This window comes from Argopecten irradians, chromosome 6 (genome assembly GCF_041381155.1).
Source record: "Argopecten irradians isolate NY chromosome 6, Ai_NY, whole genome shotgun sequence".
NCBI classification, from domain to species: Eukaryota; Metazoa; Mollusca; class Bivalvia; order Pectinida; family Pectinidae; genus Argopecten; species Argopecten irradians.
Window position 1 is genome coordinate 34,492,129 of NC_091139.1, and position 26,336 is coordinate 34,518,464.

General features: G+C 36.0%; 1 protein-coding gene across 1 annotated transcript in view; it reads left to right on the top strand.

Annotated features, from left to right (window-relative positions):
• Nucleotides 1–26,336, top strand: part of LOC138325711 (glutamate receptor ionotropic, NMDA 3A-like) — a 50,713-nt gene that overhangs the window by 18,555 nt on the left and 5,822 nt on the right. Inside the window, exons 2-8 of the mRNA XM_069271546.1 lie at nucleotides 17,489–18,045; nucleotides 18,486–19,536; nucleotides 19,958–20,091; nucleotides 23,777–23,930; nucleotides 24,400–24,684; nucleotides 25,281–25,406; nucleotides 25,760–25,824. Coding sequence (XP_069127647.1) covers nucleotides 17,489–18,045; nucleotides 18,486–19,536; nucleotides 19,958–20,091; nucleotides 23,777–23,930; nucleotides 24,400–24,684; nucleotides 25,281–25,406; nucleotides 25,760–25,824 — 2,372 coding nt within the window. The remainder of the gene's footprint in view (nucleotides 1–17,488; nucleotides 18,046–18,485; nucleotides 19,537–19,957; nucleotides 20,092–23,776; nucleotides 23,931–24,399; nucleotides 24,685–25,280; nucleotides 25,407–25,759; nucleotides 25,825–26,336) is intronic.

A 26,336-nucleotide genomic window follows, 5' to 3' on the forward strand; every position in this document is an offset into this window, starting at 1 on the left:
GGAAGCGTTGTTACTGATCTTTACTCTATCTTGGCGATAAAAGATTTCAGTATCAACAGGGAATGTTATTGTGCATGAAAAGACGTTCTGATTGTTCATTTCCGAATCCTGTTGTCTGCCAACAACAAAGGAATACCATAACACGACTCAATCAATAGTATTGCAAAAGCAATATGAAAATTAATCCCCCGCCGTCTGCAGCATATGTCATTGCACTACGAATTCGGCTGATAAGTCGTTTAGTCTTATAAGGACATCACTTACTTCAAATCAATAACTAATGGAAATCGGAAATATGGAATTCCAAAAAGCTATGTTGAATTTATATTGGCATCGACATTTTCAGAAATTCGTTTGATTAACTTTGTTTTATTTTATATATAATGACATTTGCTAAAGAAAATCTCATTTTTATGCACTGTTTCTTGTTCTACAAAAATGCAGAAATTGTGATATAGAGTGGAACAAAACATCTGAGACCAGGCATCTATAGTAGTGCATTAACAAAGTACAAACAATAATGCACTTAAGGTACACTTATACGATGGATATGAGTTTGGTATATACTTACAGTAGAAGCAATTCCAACCTGGCAAAAATGTCTTTCTTTTAAGTTAAAAAAAAGAAATTAGAAACAGAAAACAAAAACAAATAACATGTTACTCTAGACCAAACTTTCTTTTGCTTGTGCTTTACTTCCTTTAATTTCGCGAAAAAGTCTATCTCTGTGAATTGATATCTATATATATATCTATATATATTGTAAGGAATTTCCATTCAATATTTAAATAGGCAAATGTATGAATCATCGCCAACCTATTTGGAATTGGAAACCGCAAAATTTAGCAGCCATGAAAGAAAGTTTGAATTTCAAATTTCGATATCGCTTTCATCCTTTATACAATTGGCCTGCTAGTTGAGTATCATTGCAGCTACAGCTATAACAACTAATACATGATTTAATCAGAAATGTACTAAATATATCCAAAAGAACTACGTACTCTTAATAGTGCTTCATTCTAACTTTGATGGGCGAAAATGGCTAAATCCATACATAGTCTATACAGTATATAGAGGAATATAATGACAAACTACAATGACCTCACTTATCTATAAGCGTATAGTACTGTAGAATGTGTGTTTATAATGTAAATGATACAATGGTTTTATCGGTTCCAGGCCGATCTCATTTCTAATAACGAACATTTATTTCATTTAACGTAAATGAATGGCTATCAATCATTTCGTAATCTCGAGTTCAAAAATTCAATTCTTATTATGTTTTGTGACTATACACTGTATAGCCAATATCGTTTAACGTTTGTTAGAAGCCTATATTTGGTTTTGACGCTTTTCATTAAGAATAATTGAAATGAATACATTTATAACAATGAATTCCATTAAGTTTGTTGGATCGATATACCGTTAGTTTATCATAAATTGTGTCAAATGGCATGGTGTATCCTGATAATAGTATTACGGGATTTATTGCAATCGCCTTTTCATACACTTATTGAAAATAGTTATTCGCCCATGCAGGTACATAATATATGTAAGTATTGAATGTGATATCATGTGTTCGCGAGGTTAACGTCGTATTTTGCAGAGAAAATGACGCTCACAAAATAATTACGTCACAATCGATACCTACCCGCATGGGACATAGCTCTGCATTTTGGGGATTCAGACGAAATATTTTATTTCTAGAACATTTGATTAAAACATCAGGACTGGAATGTTCTCTTTCTTGATACCACAGCTTGTTTATTACGTCTGTTTACGACGGGCAATGCCCTCATGACAATTTTATATCATGCTGTACTTTTATAAGAAATTCTGCTGCAAGTTTTTATTGAAACTAATTCACAGTTGTTTTTTTAATTTCTAAGAATAATAAACGTTAGCGAAATAAGGAAAACATAATTGGTTACTAATATAATGCATTGTAAACGAAATATGTTACAGCATTAATTGGATGTTTTCAAGTCTTCGAATTTATCATTGCGCCAACTTATTCAAAATTATGCTAAATTTGAATGTGTCAAAATATCTTCTTGTATACCGTATATTGTATCTTAATCAGATAAAGCAACAAAAGAAGTATGTTCTAATTTTCTCCTCTAAATCCATGACTTACTTATAAGTCCAAATATATCCTATCAAGCAATTGTTATGGTACCTTCAATCATATGTTATCTATAGGTGTACCATGGTACACTCTTCCTGTCTGTGTGTTAATACCCGTGTGAGTATGTAGATGACGGTTGTCTGATCCCCCGGAGGTAAATCCCAGCAATGTCAGTTAACCAGAGCAAGTCTAAATAAAGTGCCTTACACGTTTGATGGCGCTAGTGATGAATACACACCACAGCTAACGAGCGGACATCAAAGTAATATACTGATTAATAAATATTCATGATGACTTGTACTGTTCAATTGTGATCAGCTCCGTTCATGTGTTAAATTAAAGCGTCACTCTACTTATAAACCCCACACATCATAACGTTAACTGGAGTATAAATTATAATTGTAATATTTGAACCTGTTTTGTAATAATAAGTCTGTTTGTGTAATGCGTTATTGTGTGATGTATGATGTCATTTACAAAAGAATGCTCTTTCTGTGGTTATGAGATTATTTTAAGATATTATTTTTTTTTTTCATTATCGGTTTTAAGTTATTAAGCTCATTCTCAGATGACAATGTAATATTACGTAGGTATAAATGACGGTTGTCGGGAATAAAGAAAACTACTGCTCTTGAGTTTGTTAGAAATTCTACATACGAATCTGTACTTCATTTGTAAATCTGTATTTTCTGTCCTGCAGATATGATGTTAAAATTGTTCCCGTTACCCTTATCGCATGTTCGTGAAAGGCGACTTAGTTTAGTCTCTTAGCTTTTCTCTTCTTCCTAGCTGACATATTCTTCCTAAAGTCGCATGGCCCTACATGCACAGGTAAGGCGTTAGAATTGTACCTGCTATTCCGATTGCATGATCGTAAAATACGGTTAAATAACCTATAGTTTATAAAAGTGGTAGTTTCTGCTCCTGCTTTACACTCAGCATTAAGGGAGTGGGACTTTTTACAACATTAAGTTCACTTTAAAAGGATTCATCTACTTAAGGTCGTCGTATTATTTTCCATTTCTTCCATCAGAGTTTTCGATAAGATTGTTGCTCTATGAAATTCTAGTTGATATATTTGTTGTAGATTTTTGTGTGACGATAATTGCATTGTGTCATGGTAGAGAGCAATTGTCTCTTTGCAGTGGCCATTAAAAGCATTGTCGAAAGAATTACTCTAGAACTGTTATGTCTCTGACCATGACTCCCAATAAACACTAGATTGTATTTGAGATAACGATTTTTCTCTCTCCTACGCTTCAGGGTTTTCCTCTATATATATATTCGAGTTGCGACATTTTGTATTGTTTTCTATTTTTCATTCTTATCATGATTTTGTGGTAGAGACAAACTAACAATAAACCAAAGCAATAGCATTCCCTCTTGTCCATACCGAAGTGTCGACGGTATTGGTCAATAAGATTATGAAAGCCAATATTTTACATATAATCCAATGGTGTTACCCAATACAGAAGGTCTTAGCCCGTACTAAATGTAATTGTATTAATTCCGTCAGGTTTCGGTTCATTTTTTTTTTTCATTATCGGTTTTAAGTTATTAAGCTCATTCTCAGATGACAATGTAATATTACGTAGGTATAAATGACGGTTGTCGGGAATAAAGAAAACTACTGCTCTTGAGTTTGTTAGAAATTCTACATACGAATCTGTACTTCATTTGTAAATCTGTATTTTCTGTCCTGCAGATATGATGTTAAAATTGTTCCCGTTACCCTTATCGCATGTTCGTGAAAGGCGACTTAGTTTAGTCTCTTAGCTTTTCTCTTCTTCCTAGCTGACATATTCTTCCTAAAGTCGCATGGCCCTACATGCACAGGTAAGGCGTTAGAATTGTACCTGCTATTCCGATTGCATGATCGTAAAATACGGTTAAATAACCTATAGTTTATAAAAGTGGTAGTTTCTGCTCCTGCTTTACACTCAGCATTAAGGGAGTGGGACTTTTTACAACATTAAGTTCACTTTAAAAGGATTCATCTACTTAAGGTCGTCGTATTATTTTCCATTTCTTCCATCAGAGTTTTCGATAAGATTGTTGCTCTATGAAATTCTAGTTGATATATTTGTTGTAGATTTTTGTGTGACGATAATTGCATTGTGTCATGGTAGAGAGCAATTGTCTCTTTGCAGTGGCCATTAAAAGCATTGTCGAAAGAATTACTCTAGAACTGTTATGTCTCTGACCATGACTCCCAATAAACACTAGATTGTATTTGAGATAACGATTTTTCTCTCTCCTACGCTTCAGGGTTTTCCTCTATATATATATTCGAGTTGCGACATTTTGTATTGTTTTCTATTTTTCATTCTTATCATGATTTTGTGGTAGAGACAAACTAACAATAAACCAAAGCAATAGCATTCCCTCTTGTCCATACCGAAGTGTCGACGGTATTGGTCAATAAGATTATGAAAGCCAATATTTTACATATAATCCAATGGTGTTACCCAATACAGAAGGTCTTAGCCCGTACTAAATGTAATTGTATTAATTCCGTCAGGTTTCGGTTCATTTGCAATAGCAGGCGTGAAATCTAACACGAACGGTACTGGCGCGTGCAGGTCCACTCGCGGTCAGCTGTCCGAACTGTAAAAGGAACGCCGTGATTGATCCTGTCCCGAACCCCAATATAATTTCCTGCGATGCCATCGTCCAACCCCGATGTTATTAATGTCCATCATGAATGGTTCCTTACTGTTGCTGGGTTTGAAAGTAATGAAATCCATTCGCTTGAGGGTCGCCTGTCAATAGCGGGGCTTTGGTAGATAAACGGACATCCGTTGAATGGACAACAGTCCAAATTAAAGGTCACTTCTATTAAGGCGTTTGGTGAATCCTGATGAAGTTCAGCGCGTAGACATGTTGCAATGTGATGTACTTGGGATTGAACGCGGAGTACATACAAACAATATCCTTCCGCGTGCCACTCAGAATTAGAAATTACCCTAATGATAATATTTACATTACTGGGAAAACTGTGATTAACGTATTCTCTAATCTATAATGTTCTCTGTACTTCTGATCTTGGGTAAAGAGCGTTTCTACCAGATTCATGCTACAATATACTTAAAGGAAGCCATAAATGATATCTTAAGAATAATCAATTGTCATGTCTGCAACTTTCTTCCATTAATATTGTAACTTAACTTACTTGACTTTCCATTTAAACATTTTTTACGAAATGATTGTAAATATTGAAACTGTAATGTAAACTTTCATCTAAAGTTTCTGCTCTTAATGTTAACGGTACCTTCAGATGGTGTTTTGTATTTATTTTATAATTGATCATCACATGACATTACTAAAACAACACATGTGTTCATTAGTTTCAATGATGACATGTCTGATTGATGCAATCCTTTATTCTTATATTTTAAAGTTGTTTTTATGTCATATACAGTTTCCGTTACTCTTCTAATTTTTCATTTACCTCCTTATCGAAAATGACGAACGAGACCTTATGTATATTTGCAATCGACGTCGTTAATTCAACAACACAACTTAGGAAGACACAGACTTGAGACATGAAATACATGTATATATTCTGTTATATGTTACACCTTAATTTAATTATACTAGTGTTATATTATACTTTATGCTGTTTTGATAGTACCGGATATGTAGTTAAAATTTTGGATTTCTATTTACCAATGTCTTTTACCAAGTTGTTGATTCGGTCGATGACCTCCATCCACGTTTCATTAAGCAAAGTAATGGTTTCAGTGCAGAGGCAGAAAACGTCTCAAATATTATGTCAGTTGATGATAATTAAAGATGTCTCTTGAGAATGACAACATACAGAATTGTTATAAAAACAAATTACATTTTGGAGATAAAAGCGCAATGCATGCATTTTCATTACAAGATCGAAGAAGCTATACAATACTATAACATTGATGATACTGCTCCTCAGACCAGAGAGTTGATCTAATCTATAGGTTTTGTTAACTATGTTATAATCAAACGTCATCAAATGCTACTTATATGGGTTCTGTCTACACAAACGGCTTGTTGGCGAATACATATTTAGGTATGGAAATGTAACAAGTAGATCTTATATTGGGAGTAAGGTATAGAAATGTTATAATGACCTCGATAATAAAGATTTAAATATGTTATCAGAAGATCACTTCATGAAAAGTGACGCAACAAGGTGATCGCGTTGCGTAAACAAGAAATGTTATCAGTGACAACAGCACTGTTAACAACTTTTCGCGAGGTACACATTATCACGATCAGATGCCTCTTACAAAGTCACGGTTATCACTAAGACCATTGGTCGCGAGGTACACATTATCACGATCAGATGCCTCTTACAAAGTCACGGTTATCACTAAGACCATTGATCGCGAGGTACACATTATCACGATCAGATGCCTCTTACAAAGTCACGGTTATCACTAAGACCATTGATCGCGAGGTACACATTATTACGATCAGATGCCTCTTACAAAGTCACGGTTATCACTAAGACCATTGATCGCGAGGTACACATTATCACGATCAGATGCCTCTTACAAAGTCACGGTTATCACTAAGACCATTGATCGCGAGGTACACATTATCACGATCAGATGCCTCTTACAAAGTCACGGTTATCACTAAGACCATTGATCGCGAGGTACACATTATCACGATCAGATGCCTCTTACAAAGTCACGGTTATCACTAAGACCATTGATCGCGAGGTACACATTACTACGATCAGATGCCTCTTACAAAGTCACGGTTATCACTAAGACCATTGGTCGCGAGGTACACATTATCACGATCAGATGCCTCTTACAAAGTCACGGTTATCACTAAGACCATTGATCGTGAGGTACAAATTATCACGATCAGATGCCTCTTACAAAGTCACGGTTATCACTAAGACCATTGGTCGCGAGGTACACATTATCACGATCAGATGCCTCTTACAAAGTCACGGTTATCACTAAGACCATTGATCGTGAGGTACACATTATCACGATCAGATGCCTCTTACAAAGTCACGGTTATCACTAAGACCATTGGTCGCGAGGTACAAATTATCACGATCAGATGCCTCTTACAAAGTCACGGTTATCACTAAGACCATTGATCGCGAGGTACACATTATCACGATCACATGCCTCTTACAAAGTCACGATTATCACTGAGACCATTGGTCGCAAGTTTCACATTATTACGATCAGATGCCTCTTACAAAGTCACGGTTATCACTAAGACCATTGGTCTCGAGGTACACATTATCACGATCAGATGCCTCTTACAAAGTCACGGTTATCACTAAGACCATTGGTCTCGAGGTACACATTATCACGATCAGATGCCTCTTACAAAGTCACGGTTATCACTAAGACCATTGGTCTCGAGGTACACATCATTACGATCAGATGCCTCTTACAAAGTCACGGTTATCAGTAAGACCACTGATCGCGAGGTACAAATTATCACGATCAGATGCCTCTTACAAAGTCACGATTATCACTAAGACCATTGGTCTCGAGGTACACATTATCACGATCAGATGCCTCTTACAAAGTCACGGTTATCAGTAAGACCACTGATCGCGAGGTACACATTATCACGATCAGATGCCTCTTACAAAGTCACGGTTATCACTAAGACCATTGATCGCGAGGTACACATTATCACGATCAGATGCCTCTTACAAAGTCACGGTTATCAGTAAGACAATTGGTCTCGAGGTACACATTATCACGATCAGATGCCTCTTACAAAGTCATGATTATCACTAAGACCATTGCTCGCGAGGTACACATTATCACGATCAGATGCCTCTTACAAAGTCACGGTTATCACTAAGACCACTGATCGCGAGGTACAAATTATCACGATCAGATGCCTCTTACAAAGTCACGGTTATCACTAAGACTATTGATCGCGAGGTACACATTATCACGATCAGATGCCTCTTACAAAGTCACGGTTATCACGAAGACCATTGATCGCGAGGTACACATTATCACGATCAGATGCCTCTTACAAAGTCACGGTTATCACTAAGACCATTGATCGCGAGGTACACATTATCACGATCAGATGCCTCTTACAAAGTCACGGTTATCAGTAAGACCATTGGTCTCGAGGTACACATCATTACGATCAGATGCCTCTTACAAAGTCACGGTTATCACTTAGACCATTGATCGCGAGGTACACATTACTACGATCAGATGCCTCTTACAAAGTCACGGTTATCACTAAGACCATTGATCGCGAGGTACACATTACTACGATCAGATGCCTCTTACAAAGTCACGGTTATCACTAAGACCATTGATCGCGAGGTACACATTATACGATCAGATGCCTCTTACAAAGTCACGGTTATCACTAAGACCATTGATCGCGAGGTACACATTATCACGATCAGATGCCTCTTACAAAGTCACGGTTATCACTAAGACCATTGATCGCGAGGTACACATTATCACGATCAGATGCCTCTTACAAAGTCACGGTTATCACTAAGACCATTGATCGCGAGGTACACATTATCACGATCAGATGCCTCTTACAAAGTCACGGTTATCAGTAAGACCATTGATCGCGAGGTACACATTATCACGATCAGATGCCTCTTACAAAGTCACGGTTATCACTAAGACCATTGATCGCGAGGTACACATTATCACGATCAGATGCCTCTTACAAAGTCACGGTTATCACTAAGACCATTGATCGCGAGGTACAAATTATCACGATCAGATGCCTCTTACAAAGTCACGGTTATCACTAAGACCATTGATCGCGAGGTACACATTATATGATCAGATGCCTCTTACAAAGTCACGGTTATCACTAAGACCATTGATCGCGAGGTACACATTATCACGATCAGATGCCTCTTACAAAGTCACGGTTATCACTAAGACCATTGGTCGCGAGGTACACATTATTACGATCAGATGCCTCTTACAAAGTCACGGTTATCACTAAGACCATTGATCGCGAGGTACAAATTATCACGATCAGATGCCTCTTACAAAGTCACGGTTATCACTAAGACCATTGATCGCGAGGTACACATTATTACGATCAGATGCCTCTTACAAAGTCACGGTTATCACTAAGACCATTGATCGCGAGGTACACATTATCACGATCAGATGCCTCTTACAAAGTCACGGTTATCACTAAGACCATTGATCGTGAGGTACACATTATCACGATCAGATGCCTCTTACAAAGTCACGGTTATCACTAAGACCATTGATCGCGAGGTACACATTATCACGATCAGATGCCTCTTACAAAGTCACGGTTATCACTAAGACCATTGATCGTGAGGTACACATTATCACGATCAGATGCCTGTTACAAAGTCACGGTTATCACTAAGACCATTGGTCTCGAGGTACACATTATCACGATCAGATGCCTCTTACAAAGTCACGGTTATCACTAAGACCATTGATCGCGAGGTACACATTATCACGATCAGATGCCTGTTACAAAGTCACGGTTATCACTTAGACCATTGATTGCGAGGTACACATTATTACGATCAGATGCCTCTTACAAAGTCACGGTTATCACTAAGACCATTGATCGCGAGGTACAAATTATCACGATCAGATGCCTCTTACAAAGTCACGATTATCACTAAGACCATTGGTCTCGAGGTACACATTATCACGATCAGATGCCTCTTACAAAGTCACGGTTATCACGAAGACCATTGATCGCGAGGTACACATTATCACGATCAGATGCCTCTTACAAAGTCACGGTTATCACTAAGACCATTGATCGCGAGGTACACATTATCACGATCAGATGCCTCTTACAAAGTCACGGTTATCAGTAAGACCATTGGTCTCGAGGTACACATTATCACGATCAGATGCCTCTTACAAAGTCACGATTATCACTAAGACCATTGATCGCGAGGTACACATTATCACGATCAGATGCCTCTTACAAAGTCACGGTTATCAGTAAGACCATTGGTCTCGAGGTACACATCATTACGATCAGATGCCTCTTACAAAGTCACGGTTATCACTAAGACCACTGATCGCGAGGTACACATCATCACGATCAGATGCCTCTTACAAAGTCACGGTTATCACTAAGACCATTGATCGCGAGGTACACATTATCACGATCAGATGCCTCTTACAAAGTCACGGTTATCACTAAGACTATTGATCGCGAGGTACACATTATCACGATCAGATGCCTCATACAAAGTCACGGTTATCACGAAGACCATTGATCGCGAGGTACACATTATCACGATCAGATGCCTCTTACAAAGTCACGGTTATCAGTAAGACCATTGATCGCGAGGTACACATTATCACGATCAGATGCCTCTTACAAAGTCACGGTTATCACTAAGACTATTGATCGCGAGGTACACATTACTACGATCAGATGCCTGTTACAAAGTCACGGTTATCACTAAGACCATTGATTGCGAGGTACACATTATCACGATCAGATGCCTCTTACAAAGTCACGGTTATCACTAAGACCATTGGTCGCGAGGTACACATTATCACGATCAGATGCCTCTTACAAAGTCACGGTTATCAGTAAGACCATTGGTCTCGAGGTACACATCATTACGATCAGATGCCTCTTACAAAGTCACGGTTATCACTAAGACCATTGATCGCGAGGTACACATTACTACGATCAGATGCCTCTTACAAAGTCACGGTTATCACTAAGACCATTGATCGCGAGGTACACATTATTACGATCAGATGCCTCTTACAAAGTCACGGTTATCATTAAGACCATTGGTCGCGAGGTACAAATTATCACGATCAGATGCCTCTTACAAAGTCACGGTTATCACTAAGACCATTGATCGCGAGGTACAAATTATCACGATCAGATGCCTCTTACAAAGTCACGGTTATCACTAAGACCATTGATCGCGAGGTACACATTATCACGATCAGATGCCTCTTACAAAGTCACGGTTATCACTAAGACCATTGGTCGCGAGGTACACATTATTACGATCAGATGCCTCTTACAAAGTCACGGTTATCACTAAGACCCCTTGATCACGAATTCATATATAGTACAACAAAAAACGCGAAATTTTCTATACACGAAAATAAAGTGGCTTGCAGTATCACACATCATCATGTTTATCACTCCTAATCAAAATTTACGAATTAGGATATTTAATCTTTAACCACATGTAGAACAAAAATAGTCAGCACACCTGTTGTCATGTTAAATAAAAAGTCGTCTGATAGTGTCGGATAACTGTCGACAGGGTAGCTCATTCTCGGTATGACGTTACTAGGTTGAGTGTGCTGCTCGATGTCTTCAACATACCTCTGTGAGGTAGCATTTAAGAGTACGCAAAAATTCCACTATCACAACGAGACACATTTGGAAATTTGAATATATCGAGTTCTCCTAGAAACACCCACACCTGTCATACATACAGATCGCTTCCAGAGATAGACGTTCTAATGTGGTACCAGCAGTAGAAGGTTAGGTAAAATAAGACAAAAACTAAAGCATTGTGTTTCTGTGATTACATATGAACTACCACGAAATCCCCCGTTAGTGAAGCCAAAGCTAGTCTAAGTTCACATTTATCTATAGATCTCAATGGCAGATCTAAGTAAACCTAACTAACCTTCATCAATGATTTAGAGCAGATAATTTCTATACGGAAGGATAAGCTGTACTCTCGTGTCGAATATCTGTTGTGTAATACGATCGTATTAATGGTGCATTTCATTGATTATAAGACTGGGACTCAATTGTTATAGACATCCTTCTCCAATAACTTTTAAAATAACTTTTAAGAAGTATTTACAAACTTCATATGTTTTATCCTTAATACTTTTAAATAATTCCTGATTCAAAAGAAAAAACAATGTCGGAACTTAAATGATATATTTGGTCAAATATGATGTACAAATGTAGTTTGTATAAAACCGAACATAGGAAGGAACATGCTGCACAGAAAATTGACAATGCCGAGATCGGTCTGGAAAAAATCCGATCGCGTAATGGATAGTGATTTTACAATCGTTATATTGTCAACCTGTGTAATTCATACACAAATCAAACTTTTGATCTTTAAACACACGATTGAATATTAATTATTGATCTGTTCCACATAGAAACGTTTGAATATTTCAGGGTATTTACATGGCTTACATCTACATTTGTATGTTGAATTAGAAACACACTGTTGCTTACATCTGTATATAAGAAATGTCCCGTCTCACAATTACACACTTCGGTGTTTGGCTTCCACGTAGAACAGCTAGGTTATTCCTGGATGTAAATAAGCCGATATATAACTTGAATACAACCCACGGCAAATTTAATATTCATTGTCTTGAAAACGCCATGTCAAAACACTGCTATTATTTAATAGGTATGTGAGATCAAATGATTGCTTGTTGAAAGTATTACAGCTATTGATTAAATTTGTTCTAAATTTTATGTGAATAATAACCTCAAGACATTACGGGTGCGTAGATCTGGGTTAGTGAGACATTTGTTAGAACAAACTATCAATTGTGTACTCGGCTTACATATAAATACGTTGTATCATTATTTTATGTAACGTTTCTCGATTTACATGTAACTACACAGCTATCATTGACTTGGTGGATTGACAAAAACAACAGGTAACTACAACTGTGACTATAAATATCGGAATCCGTATGGCTCTGCATTCTGCTATAGTCTATAAGATGATACAATTATAGTCACTAGACAATTGCTAAGGATATGTTTCTCGGTCTACCCATCAATTAAGTCGACAGTTTCAGCGACACCGTGCGACCAAGTGATGAAGTAATTCATGTGTCCGTTTGTATAACTTTCTCATCGTTTCAAGCACGATTATAACTCTGGTTAGCTTCTACATTGCGCTTAAATCTTGTGGTCTTGTACCTTATGGCTTCTGTCTGTGTTTTATGAAAAACAAATATTTACATATCTCTGATGCATTATATGTGACATTTACTAACTTAAATGTAATGTTTGCCTTTTTCGGATCACATTTATACAATAATTAGTAACATAAACATGACACATATCAACATACATTAGGTACTTTCATTTGTTCTGATCACAGTATACAAATAAGTTACATCTTTTGCAAATTATAATTTGCATTGGTAAGGTATGAAATTATAACTTAGTTTAAATTAATTAGGCCGTTTTGTCCGTACCCCATAATGACTGCTGTGTTCTTTACGGGAGATGTCTTGATATCCACGAAAAAGGATAAGTTTTAGTTCACTTATTCAAGTGATGATTTACAAATACACGAACACTAATTATTACAAGGTTGGTGAGTTATGCATTTAACATTAAGTTTAGATGCGTGGCTTATTCACTGCATATTTTGTCTTAGAAAGTGCTTACGCCAGAAGAAAATAGTCCTATTGATACAGGACTAACATCATTGGCACGAAATTCAGTGAAAGGTGCCAGACGAAGCCACCAAACTAGACAGTTCGAAGACAAACATCTTGATCCCCTGTCAGATATAGAAGTAGAGGCTTTCTCCATTTGATGTTTGGGTCTCCACAGTGGCAATGTTTATTTAGAAAGCATTATAGAAGTTCACTATCTGTTGAGTACAAATAAGTCTTAAGGCAGCATTTATGCAGCGCACATTTTGGTCTAAAATGAACTTTTTGTAAAATATTATGTTTAAGGGAAAAAAACCTCTGTTAAGGGAAAAAAAACCTCTGTTATAGTGAATATGTATATATTACTTTTAATGCTTTAAGATGTTAAGACTAGAAAGCAGTTCAATTTCTTCAGTACTATTTAAGCCACCTAAGTTACTAAAGTACACGGGGCATTTAATTGGGAAGGGTCACCAGTACCAGTCCATATTCCAGATGATTATCTTGGATTCTCCTGAGAGTCTTGGAAATTCAGGTCGTGCTTCGTTCGCATCAGACAACATTAATTAAACAGACAGCATTTTCATATTGGAGATAATTGCTTTAACACTATATGGGTTTGTAAACATATCGCATCTGACATATGTTTAATACCTTGCTCGCTCTTGTCTCCGTGGCTTTAAATGGATAATTGCAAATTGTAATTTCATTTCTGTTCAATTGGTGTTTCTAAAATAATATCGAAATGTATTGCATTTTATCAGTGAACGTTAAACATTTTTGTATATTTTAGATTTAAAAACAAGATTAACACCCCTCCCATTCTTAATAATTAGGCACATACTCTTTTGAACATTACCTTAATGTAAATGAACATTATATTTGTCTTTTTTATTAGTTATTTCAACCCAATATATCAAGTTAAACGGTCTGATCTGAAAATAAAAAAAATTACTGAATGGTCGTTGTCCTTCAACTTTGATTAAACAAAACTCCTTCAATTCGATTATCCCTTTTGAGTTACGTTTTCATGGTCAGATGAGTATCTTTATATAATCCTAAACGTTATCGAAATACTCACAAAAGCTGAACATAGTTTCAACCTCGTGAAAAAGCGATATAACTGTCAACGCTTGTATTACTATTATTTATTTCGAATGATGTTCTATAATTTACTAGTGTATATACTGTATTTTTGCATGAAATGCTTACTACGACCATTTTTCATGTGCATGTTACCGTATATTCCACACTTCTTTTTATATTTTTTTTCGCAAAACAATATATTTTTTTTCTAAAAAAACCATTTTGTGTAACTCCAACAAATGCTTTATGAACATCCATCAACAAATGACCCGAAAAAAAATTAAATAATAGTTGAAAACAAATGTTCACTTTTTACAGTAAATATATATGAAAACCACGTTTGTGTATGTGGTTGGGAGGATTGCACAAAACCCCAACAACAGACGGAACCAACCTTTTCTTAAAAAGTGATATTTAGTCTGCCAACATGATTTGATTATAGAGAGAAACATTAATACCCCTCCCACAATTCCATAATAAAAAATATCGATTTCTGATCTATTACTTTGGTAAAATGAGCAATCTCTTAACTTTACTCCGACGTACGAGACATCTGATATTTCTGGAAGCTTAGAAAACATTGTTAGGAGACGACTGACGGATTAATATTGAGACCCGACATTACCAGGCAGTGCTTTAACGTGGAATACGATGGGACGGTTACGGAGTAATACTATTGTAATCAGTGTAATCATATAAAGGAGACCACATCAGCCGACGTCCAGGGCAGACAGCAGCTACGGAGACCGTGCCAGTCCACTTGTACGGCTGCTGATTCATATTTTGCGGTGGACTGGTTAAGGAAATCACCAGGACAATATACACGTAATACTGCCTTTTAATAACAGGCACTTGTGTCTGCTTATAAGATACTCATAGTAAAATTCCGAATTCGTTATACAACTTTGTTGGACTTCACTTTATAAACGTGTTTGTTCCATTGCTTACGTATATGTGTATTGAATACACCAATACCAAGTATGGGTAGATTGTAGACAATTCCACACAATTGGCTATTTTTGCGAGTCAAGATTTGTTGATTTGTTTCACTCAATTACCACTTTAACTGTGGCTTTACGTGTGGACAGACCGTTTGAAATATACTAATATAGTTTCACGAACCATATTTCTATGTTTGTCTAACGCGAGGTCAAATCATGGCTGTGAAAATAACATGTTTCACGGTCTAAAATATTATCCTATCAAATAATCTCTCTATCTTATAAGTGCCGGGGAAACAAATACATTAAAAAATTGTTTACGTGAAATTTTCTCGGTTTATGATTATTGAGTTACCCATAACATAGAACTTTCAATTTAATTCTTGAAATTCAATCTTGTCCCACATTTCTTGACAAACTCTTTTGTCTATGAAATTATTTCACCATTATTTCGGTCATATCTATGACATGACAACAAACATTTTTAGACAATGGAAAGGCTTGTTACAAGAAAAAATGAATTATTTAATGATAACTATATAATTCAACCAATGACTTAATTTATCCAAAAATGAAACACGACAATTCAAAACTGTATCATTGAGTTTTTGTCGCCGATCTAGTGGACACATAACAGGAAATGTTCGTGTCTGTTATTTAGATAAAAGAGACTACAACCTGTTGTAGTAATGAGGGTAGGGCCCCAATATGATCAGAGGAGTCACTAACGATAGTATATCATATATCAAACACACCAGAGGTAATACGAATGTCTGAGGTGTGTGTTGCTACTAATGGACGTCCGTCAAAGATTGTGTATACTGACGCCTTGTTACTATGACAACCCATTAGAGCAGTCGGTAATACAGTAAACTAAACAAGTTTGGTCACGTGAAGGTACCCAAGAGATTGTTAGGGAGCAATAATTAAAAGTGATATGGACGATTTGTTTTCCATTAACATCAACGTTCATGTCTATATCTTAAATTGTTTTATCTATTGACAAATGGTCAAAGCGAATATATCATATTTCATTTCAAATTGCTTAGACGAGACCAATGTCTAATATGTTGATACATTGTAAGATATATGACATGTTTACAAAATATATATGTTATTCTGAAGAAAGGCACAATTAAACGGCCACTATATTCCCTTAAGGAGATCACTCGGCCAAGGACGTTATCCTGTAGACAAAGGATAATCTACCATAATTAGGTTATCACAGTATATTACATACGAAAGGGAACGTATACGGTCTGCAAGAGTTTAGATAACGACAAAACTGCATACAATAAATTGATTTAAACATGTCCATGTCAGGACATTAGATTAAAAGTAAAGCTTCACAATTGAAATCAATATCGTTTTAAGTGACATTTCATGTTTTGTCCTTGTCTTAAGGCACGTCCTTATTTTCTACAATGAGTCCAAATGCCTCTGAAAAAGATAATTTAGATTTATTGTACTCTTAGGATTCGGACATTTAAGTAGCTCTGAAATCAAATGTGTCTTACTATATGCGCATCAAGAACAACAGATAGACAGTATCACGTGTATTTACAGACTTCGATGGGCATTCTTATTCGATAGTTGATCGAACGTTCGAATTCCTTTTATGTATTTATGTAAGTCGTATTATGTCTAATCAATCAGAATTAATTGAAAAATGGGAAATTGATGATTACATTAATTATCGTTATTAAATACAACCGCCTAATTTTCATAACCCTACAAGTGATAAATATACAGGCATTTTCCCCTGATGACATTCTTATTTAATTCGATATTACGATATTATATACAGCCTGTTTAAATAACGTTTCACCTACTTATCTAAATAATCGACTATAGGATACAAATACGCCAGCTATCCACCAATTTTTTAATTTCAGTAATTTCACACAATAAATCTTTTATCATGTTTTTTCCCTGTTTTTCAGATTTTCCCTGACACCTTTATACGACTACATCCTGATAAATATGACATGGGGTTCACCGTATCCAGTCTGTTCCTTCATCAAAGAGAGTCCGGAGTTTGTCTTGTCATCGAGGACATATACTTGGCCGATGGATTCCTGGATGGTTTCTGGGAATTCGGCGGTGGTCAGGACGGCAACCTTTCTAAAACCATCATTATCAACAGTCAAGACAGTTTCCGACAACTTTTTATAAAACTGCGACAAATTAGTGAGCATGGATGTAAGGTTGTGATAGTACACAGTGAAATAGCTTTAACTCAACGAGTGATTGAAGTAGCAGAGATGTCGGAAATCTACCAAACAGGGTTTGCTTGGGTTCTAGTGGAATCCAGTGTTACCAGGTTAGCCGAACTTGGGGACGACCTACCAAGCGGGATTCTGGTTGTTACGCCGAAGCAGGATGAAGAACAGTTGTCGGGAATTCTGGAGAGATGCCTTACCTCTATACGAATCACCATTCCGACTCTTTATCAGCAATATCCAGCAAACTATTCCGACTTCCGGGATAGTCTCTATAGGTAGAGTAAACATTTAAAAGTTATCTTCCTGTCAGATTCATTATTTGTTAAATTATGAAGTATAAATTTCTGGCAAGTGGAGGCAGATTCATTTCATAAAACTGGACCTTGGTTTGACTTATTTGGTTTAACTCCCTTACAACAGACAGGGAATTTATGGACAAAAAACACGTTTTAGCAACTCCTCAAATTTATATATAATAAGTCTTTACACAAAAAGGTGAACCTATATATAAATTATCAAATGTGTTAATTAAAAATACAGGTATAGTTCAACACCACACAAAACGCGATCGAATCAAACGAATGTTTGGGGCAGCAGTTTATTAACCTACTAACCACTGATTAACATGTGTATATAGCCTTGTACGTCTGAACGAACATTATGATAGATAAGACTAGATGTGATTAACCAAATTGTTTTTATCTTGTTTCCACAGCTCTATCACAGCTCTCGAATACAACGATTTAAATGAAAGCCTGTCGTTCGACGCCGTAAGTAAGAGACGTTCGAATATTACCTTCCAACTCTTCAACAAAAAGCACAATATCTCAGGTAGAAACTCGTCTAGCTGGGCCGACGTAGGGCATTTCACAAATTACGTCAATAATTTCCTGACAATAGTGTGGCCTGGTAGTACCATATTCGGGCCTTTAGTGAACCATGGGCAGTTGTACCGCGTTGTCACGAGGCCTGCCGAACCAATGGTGTTTGTCAAAAACAAAACGGACAATACCGACCCTTGTTTGGGTGAAATCAAATGTTACAAGCCGGTAGGAAATGGTTCCATGTTTCTTCATCGTCCGGATCTGATGGATGATGTTAACATAGCATTAGGAAACCAATCGTACGAGGTATACTGCTGTAGTGGACTCGCAGTGGACCTACTTGAGGCGCTCTCAATAGATCTCAATTTTCATTTCTTATTATATTTCAATGACGACAACGACTATGGGACGTATGGGAACGAGAGCTGGAGTGGAATGATAGGAGATTTGACATCCGAAAGTGCTGACATCATCATTGGGGCTTTCAGTATCACTTCCGAACGTTCCAAACATATTCTTTTCACTGAAGCATTTCACATCTCAGGATATTCCATGGTTACTCCATCCGCACGTACGAAACCTGCCATCGACGCCTTTCTGGCGCCTTTGGACTGGTCTGTGTATTTCTGTATATTTCTCAGTGCAACTGTTACCGGATTTGCAACGTCTATCTTGGAGTGGAATAGTCCATTTGGGCTGAATCCTTGGGGTAAGAAACGAAGCAAGAACTATACGCTTGGATCAGGCCTAGTGATGGCTTTTTCTGTGTTGTTTGGACATACTGTCAGCACAAAATCACCGAAAGGTTGGCCGAGCAAGGTGTTGCAGAACTTCTGGTCTGGACTAGCTATATTTATTGTGTCCAGTTATACAGCCAATTTAGCAGCTTATCTGGCCGGCAACCTCGGCGAAGATCAGATTAGTAGCATATACGACGAAAAGGTAAACAAAGTAATTGCTATGTGTATTAATCAGTAACAAGGTATGCTAATTTGTTATTAATATCCGTATACTGAACAGTATGCTCTTAATAATTGTATATTTGTGTTTTCTGTGGGAATAGGCTTCTAAGATATGTGTAACAAAGAGGTAATTTGATCATGTATTTGTGTATATAAGTGTTTTATATTAATAGTTATAAGCTGCTATACTCTCAACGATCTCCTGAATAATATATGTTCATACAGTGGTGTAGAGTAGTGTATATAAAACGTTGTTTATATCAAATTGTCCCTCATTATTCATATAACATTAACGCATCAAGCTTTAAAGACATTTTCTTTATCTTACTGAACAGCATGCTGATTGATTACATGACTGTGGTTTTGATTATATTAAGGACATTCATGATTTATATCTGCAGATTAATTCAAAAACGGTGTCCGCAATAAGATCGAGCGCCGTCGTACAATACATGAGTAAAATCAATACTCACCTGAGTGGGCGATTGACCGAGAGGGATTTCCAATCTATTTCTGAAGTCATCTACTATCTAAGGTAAAGTAATCTACTATGGTAAGTAAAGTCATCAAAAAATATCAGGTAAAGTTATCTACTATCTTAGTGAAAGTTACCTACTATCTCAGGTAAAGTAACCTACTATCTCAGGTAAAGTTACCTACTATCTCAGGTAAAGTTACCTACTATCCCAGTTAAAGTTACCTACTATCTCAGGTAAAGTTACCTACTATCTCAGGTAAAGTTACCTACTATCTCAGGTAAAGTTACCTACTATCTCAGGTAAAGTTACCTACTATCTCAGGTAAAGTTACCTACTATCTCAGGTAAAGTTACCTACTATCTCAGGTAAAGTTACCTACTATCTCAGGTAAAGTCATCTACTATATCAGGTAAAGTTACCTTCTATCTAAGGTAAAGTCATCTACTATATCAGGTAAAGTTACCTACTATCTCAGGTAAAGTTACCTACTATCTCAGGTAAAGTTATCTACTATCTCAGGTAAAGTTATCTACTATCTCAGGTAAAGTCATCTACTATCTAAGGTAAAGTTACCTACTATCTCAGGTAAAGTTACCTACTATCTCAGGTAAAGTTACGTACTATCTCAGGTAAAGTTACCTACTATCTCAGGTAAAGTTACCTACTATCTCAGGTAAAGTTACCTACTATCTCAGGTAAAGTTACCTACTATCTCAGGTAAAGTCATCTACTATCTTAGGTGAAGTCATCTACTATCTAAGGTAAAGTCATCTACTATGGTAAGTAAAGTCGTCAAAAAATATCAGGTAAAGTTACCTACTATCTCAGGTAAAGTCATCTACTATCTTAGGTGAAGTCACTCACTATCTCAGGGAAAGTCACTCACTATCTCAGGTAAAGTCACTTCCTATCTCAGGTAAAGTCACTCTTTCTCTCAGGTAAAGTCACTCACTATCTCAGTATCTCAGGTAAAGTCACTTACTATCTCAGGTAAAGTTACTCACTATCTCAAGTAAAGTCACACACTATTTCAGGTAAAGTCACTCACTATCTCAGGTAAAGCCACTCACTATCTCAGGTAAATTAATCTTCTGTCTTAGGTTGAGACACCTACTATCTCATGTAAAGTCATCAAAAAATATCAGGTAAAGTTACCAACTATCTCAGGTAAAGTTACCTACTATCTCAGGTAAAGTTACCTACTATCTCAGGTAAAGTCATCTACTATATCAGGTAAAGTTACCTACTATCTCAGGTAAAGTCATCTACTATCTAAGGTAAAATCATCTACTATGGTAAGTAAAGTCGTCAAAAAATATCAGGTAAAGTTACCTACTATCTCAGGTAAAGTTACCTACTATCTCAGGTAAAGTTACCTACTATCTCAGGTAAAGTTACCTACTATCTCAGGTTAAGTCATCTACTATATCAGGTAAAGTCATCTACTATCTTAGGTGAAGTCATCTACTATCTAAGGTAAAATCATCTACTATGGTAAGTAAAGTCGTCAAAAAATATCAGGTAAAGTTACCTACTATCTCAGGTAAAGTCATCTACTATCTTAGGTGAAGTCACTCACTATCTCAGGGAAAGTCACTCACTATCTCAGGTAAAGTCACTTCCTATCTCAGGTAAAGTCACTCATTCTCTCAGGTAAAGTCACTCACTATCTCAGTATCTCAGGTAAAGTCACTTACTATCTCAGGTAAAGTTACTCACTATCTCAAGTAAAGTCACACACTATCTCGGGTAAAGTCACTCACTATCTCAGGTAAAGCCACTCACTATCTCAGGTAAAGTCACTCACTATCTCAGGTAAATTAATCTTCTATCTTAGGTTGAGACACCTACTATCTCATGTAAAGTCATTTTTTTTTATTTCAGGTAAAAATGAGGCCCATGTTTATGTTTCTTCTTGAATTACTGTAAACCATTTCATTTTCGCGACATACGATTGTTAACGGTTTTCAAAATGTTACGCTATTTACTTGTATACAAGTAGATATCAATACATCAATGTCAGTAAAAGCCCGCGATCGAGAATTATGTACTCGCAAATATGCCAAAAATAATGAAGGCGCGAAACATGGTACAAGCGAAAATAAAATTATTTTGCAGTAATTCAAGAAGACGTGCTGCGCCACCATACTACGATGGCCCGTTTGAGCCTGTGTATCGATGCAATATCAATCAAGACTGTACCAAAGGTCAAGACTGGAATCTAACATCGCCAATCACCAGTCTCCCAATAACTCACGCCGATACCTTGCCCTGCCCACCGTAAATGGTTATGTACAATTTATAAATGTACAACTACTTAAGAGTTAATGGTCATGTACACTTTGTCAATTTATAAATGTACAACTTATCCGATAACGTAGTTATAATTTGACAGACTCAAACGGGCCATCGTACCATACACAAGGGATGACTTGTACTGTGATCGACTATCGCATGTAAAAATGAACTGATTTAATATTGCAAACTACTTTATTTTGTCGAAATACAAATTTTCGAGTAATTTCGATAGAGAACTCGAACGCGAATAATTTTATGAACCTTTCTATGAATACAAGCGTATAAGTAGAACTTGGAAATTGATTTATATAAGCGTTAAGCTTTTTTTCAATTCATAGTTATGCTATGTTTTGTTTTATACATATATCGATGTATGAATAAATACTGTTTAAACAATAATGGATTATAATATATCAATACCGCTCATTTTCCATAAACATGTCTGTTTTTTTTTTCATTTTCCCATTTAAACTTTCTACCAAGTGATTAAACTAGCTCAGTTACACTGGTTGTTTAACACTATCATTGAATAAGCCATTTTTACCATCCTAACGAAAATTTCTAGAAATAACTTAGATTTACTTTATCTGCATTGAATAATACGTAAACAAAACAAACAAAAACATTCTGTCCATTTTACCTGTCTAAAATACTGCCGACAACATCAAATACGACAGTATATTATATGATAATCCTTAGCAATAAAATAATCCTTTTTATTTACTGATCAGCATTGATGAAGGTGTTTTTCACGGCAATTATAATGACTCGGTCAAGTTATTATGCAATTGTGTATTGATAGCTAAAAACGATTAAATCCCATGTCCTTGTTTTCCCAATTAATGTCAGACTAGCCGCTGAATAAAACAAATATTATAGAGTAGTTTATCTGTGCTGTGCTATATTTACATTACATGTGCTTTATTTATTCAGCAGTCAATATGGATCAACGTCAAACAATATATTACCGGACCGTCAATATTGACACAAATATAACGCTTTTATCAATATGATCTCACATTATGGTATAGGCCTATGCGATGTATTTGCTAGGTAATATGACACAAATGTTGTGTCAGAGCTAACAAAGTATTTATACGATAGTGAATTTGTTTATGAAGGGTGATGTCAAAATAGGTTTTAGACGATTCTTTCATGGCTTTTTTTTTCTGAACTGCACATTTCACAAATGTTTATCCAGATAATAAAAACCAGTGGTAAAAAGCCGAAGTATAGCATTTTTTGGACATTTACGGTAATTTGGAAATGATTGTTCACTGACATATAATTATAAGTATGTACGGAAATAGTAAAATATACGATAAATGATTGAGATGTGCAGCGACAAGACTTGGGCTATAGCAGGTAGATCAGGGAGTGATTTGCAAAGTAGAATCTGCTTAAGGGGAGATAACCCTAATATAAAATGCGTTCCTGTTGTAGAAGCGGAGGCTCTGAGGTCTACCTGGATGACACAACCATCCTGGAGTATGCTGTGTCTGTTTATGACACAAACTGTTCCATTATTTTCTCCGGTCGAGAGTTTGGAGAAAATCTGTATGGCTTTGGTCTTAACAAAAATGATGTCTGGCTCAGGGTAAGATTTTAAAATATCAGAATGTACCAAACAGAACTAGCCACTGGCATTCCTTTTCACTAAAATTGCATACGACATTTTATTGAAAGTGAAATGATAAAATTCAACACGTGGACTGTAGAATTACTTGATACTAATAAATGATTTTGTTTTCAGTCGATTTTAATGCTGAACATTAACAGTTTCTTTTCGAGCAAGTACAAATGTACATATTAACTATTTGTATAAATGGTGAATTGATAAAAAATAATTTTCTTCTGAAGATTCTACTTATGAAATGAATTCTAAATATGATGAAGGTCATCCACTCGAATTAAAAAATATCTTTTAATATGCAAATTCTTAGACTAGTTTTTCATCCCCGGAATATTCAATTAAACTTCCGGCAGGTTAAGACATATATCAAAAGCTTGAATTTTCAAAAGTTTTACAATCATTTTGTTTCTCACTATAGCCAATTTACTTTCAGGACCGTCTCTCCGCCCTCATTATGACATACCTAGAAAGCGGATATATCGACGACATTCAGCGGAAGTATGTGAACCGCCGGGAATGTAGTTCCAAACGAAATACCTACATTAAGTACGGTTTGGAACACACGGGTGGGCTCTTTATCGGCTTGGTGTGTGCCGTATTCTGTGCTGTCATGCTTATTGGTTTGGAGCATATCATATACCTGTACCTCGTGCCTTTCATCAGAAACAAACGTTCCAACAGCAAGTGGAAAAGTCGGAATCTTGAGTTTATTAATCAGGTAATCCTAACTTTGACAACAAATGGTAAATGTACATCGATCTTGGCTTACAATTGTCATTTGATACCAAGATAAAATGAAATTCAAATGGTTTTGTAAATAATAAGTATGTGACTTCCCGCCTTGTCTTATTAAATTGATGCATTATTCAACAAATTCATACGCACTTACTATTGTTTTCAGATATAACTTATTGTATGGCATTTAACTTATTTAACTCATTGCACCTGTGTGAACCATTTACCCGTATGGTGTTTATGTTCATTATGTGTAGTTACAATAATATTTCAAATAGGATTAGTACTTTAGATAGTAGTACTTTAGATAGTAGTACTTTAGATACTTAACTTGTTTTGAATGAATTTGTTCATCCAGATTTTTTTATCGTTTTCACATCATTGGGTCAACTTTTACAATATAAATTGTTGATATATACGTTCTAGTAAAAAAAAACTTTATTGCAAAAGAAACCGTTCCATGACGATGAAGGTAATGTGAGTGAAACATATACATTATTGTAGTCTCGACTGATCCAATATTAGTTTTAATAAAGTCACATAATGTAATGCTAACTCCCTCGTTTTCATACCTCCCAGCGTCTTTATCGGACAATCATGAGCCAGAGACTAGTGTCACCACAACAAACGGCTCGGGAGATGGTCAAACTAATGAAGGACAGACAGTTCGCCAGATTGTTCCAGAAAAACGAGCTCAGTCGTCCAGTAAGCACTTTATGAACCAATAAAAGTTCACGTATATTTTCGCAAAATATTAGCATTAGTCAGTTCAAACATCCCTGGCATCGGGCAGGTTTTATCTAAGTACATAGGATTATGGTATTTATGATTATCAATTTGGCATCGAGACTACGCAGATTTGATTTTTGAATAAAAAAATATATATGATACGAAAATATCTTTCTTTAGATAACCGATAATTACTGCAAATACTAAGCGATATTACACAGAAACTTCGAATAATGCATTTTTTTCATTTCGTTCGTGTGAAATTATTAATTAAATAAAATAGATAGAGAGGTCACTCATGCTCACGGAATGAATCTGTCCTATTACAGAAAGGTCCACCACAGAACGACACGACAGGACTACGATTTATGGATCTCACAGACAGTATAATGAGGTAAGGTTATAGTGAAACAATGCCTATCATTGTATTTTAAACGTGGAATTATTCGTGTATTTCACTCTCTCTTTGAATCTTTGAAATCATATTCATGCGCGAATATAATTAAAAGCGCAAATTATAACTTGTGTGTAATTTTATTATTGGATATGTTCATTGTGAAAAACAAGAACATCGCGAAAAGTTTGAAATCTAACTAAGCAAACGAAAAATCCACTCTTGAAACTGCATATTTAAACTATCTGTAAACTATGACAGGTGCAAAATTTGAAAACTGTGTTATGAAATTCTGATTTATACCGTTACGCACAAGTACATTTCAAATGAAATACATGTTACGTAGTATTGCAATCCGCAATGAAACGTGTTCCTTTTAATTTTTGCATCCTGAAAAGGGGTAATAACGACATATTCACATCATTGGTGTTTTAAAAGTTTGCTAAGGTTTTAAATAATTATATTATCTGCAGATTATTTATATATTTCTCTGTAATATTCTGTAGAAGTTA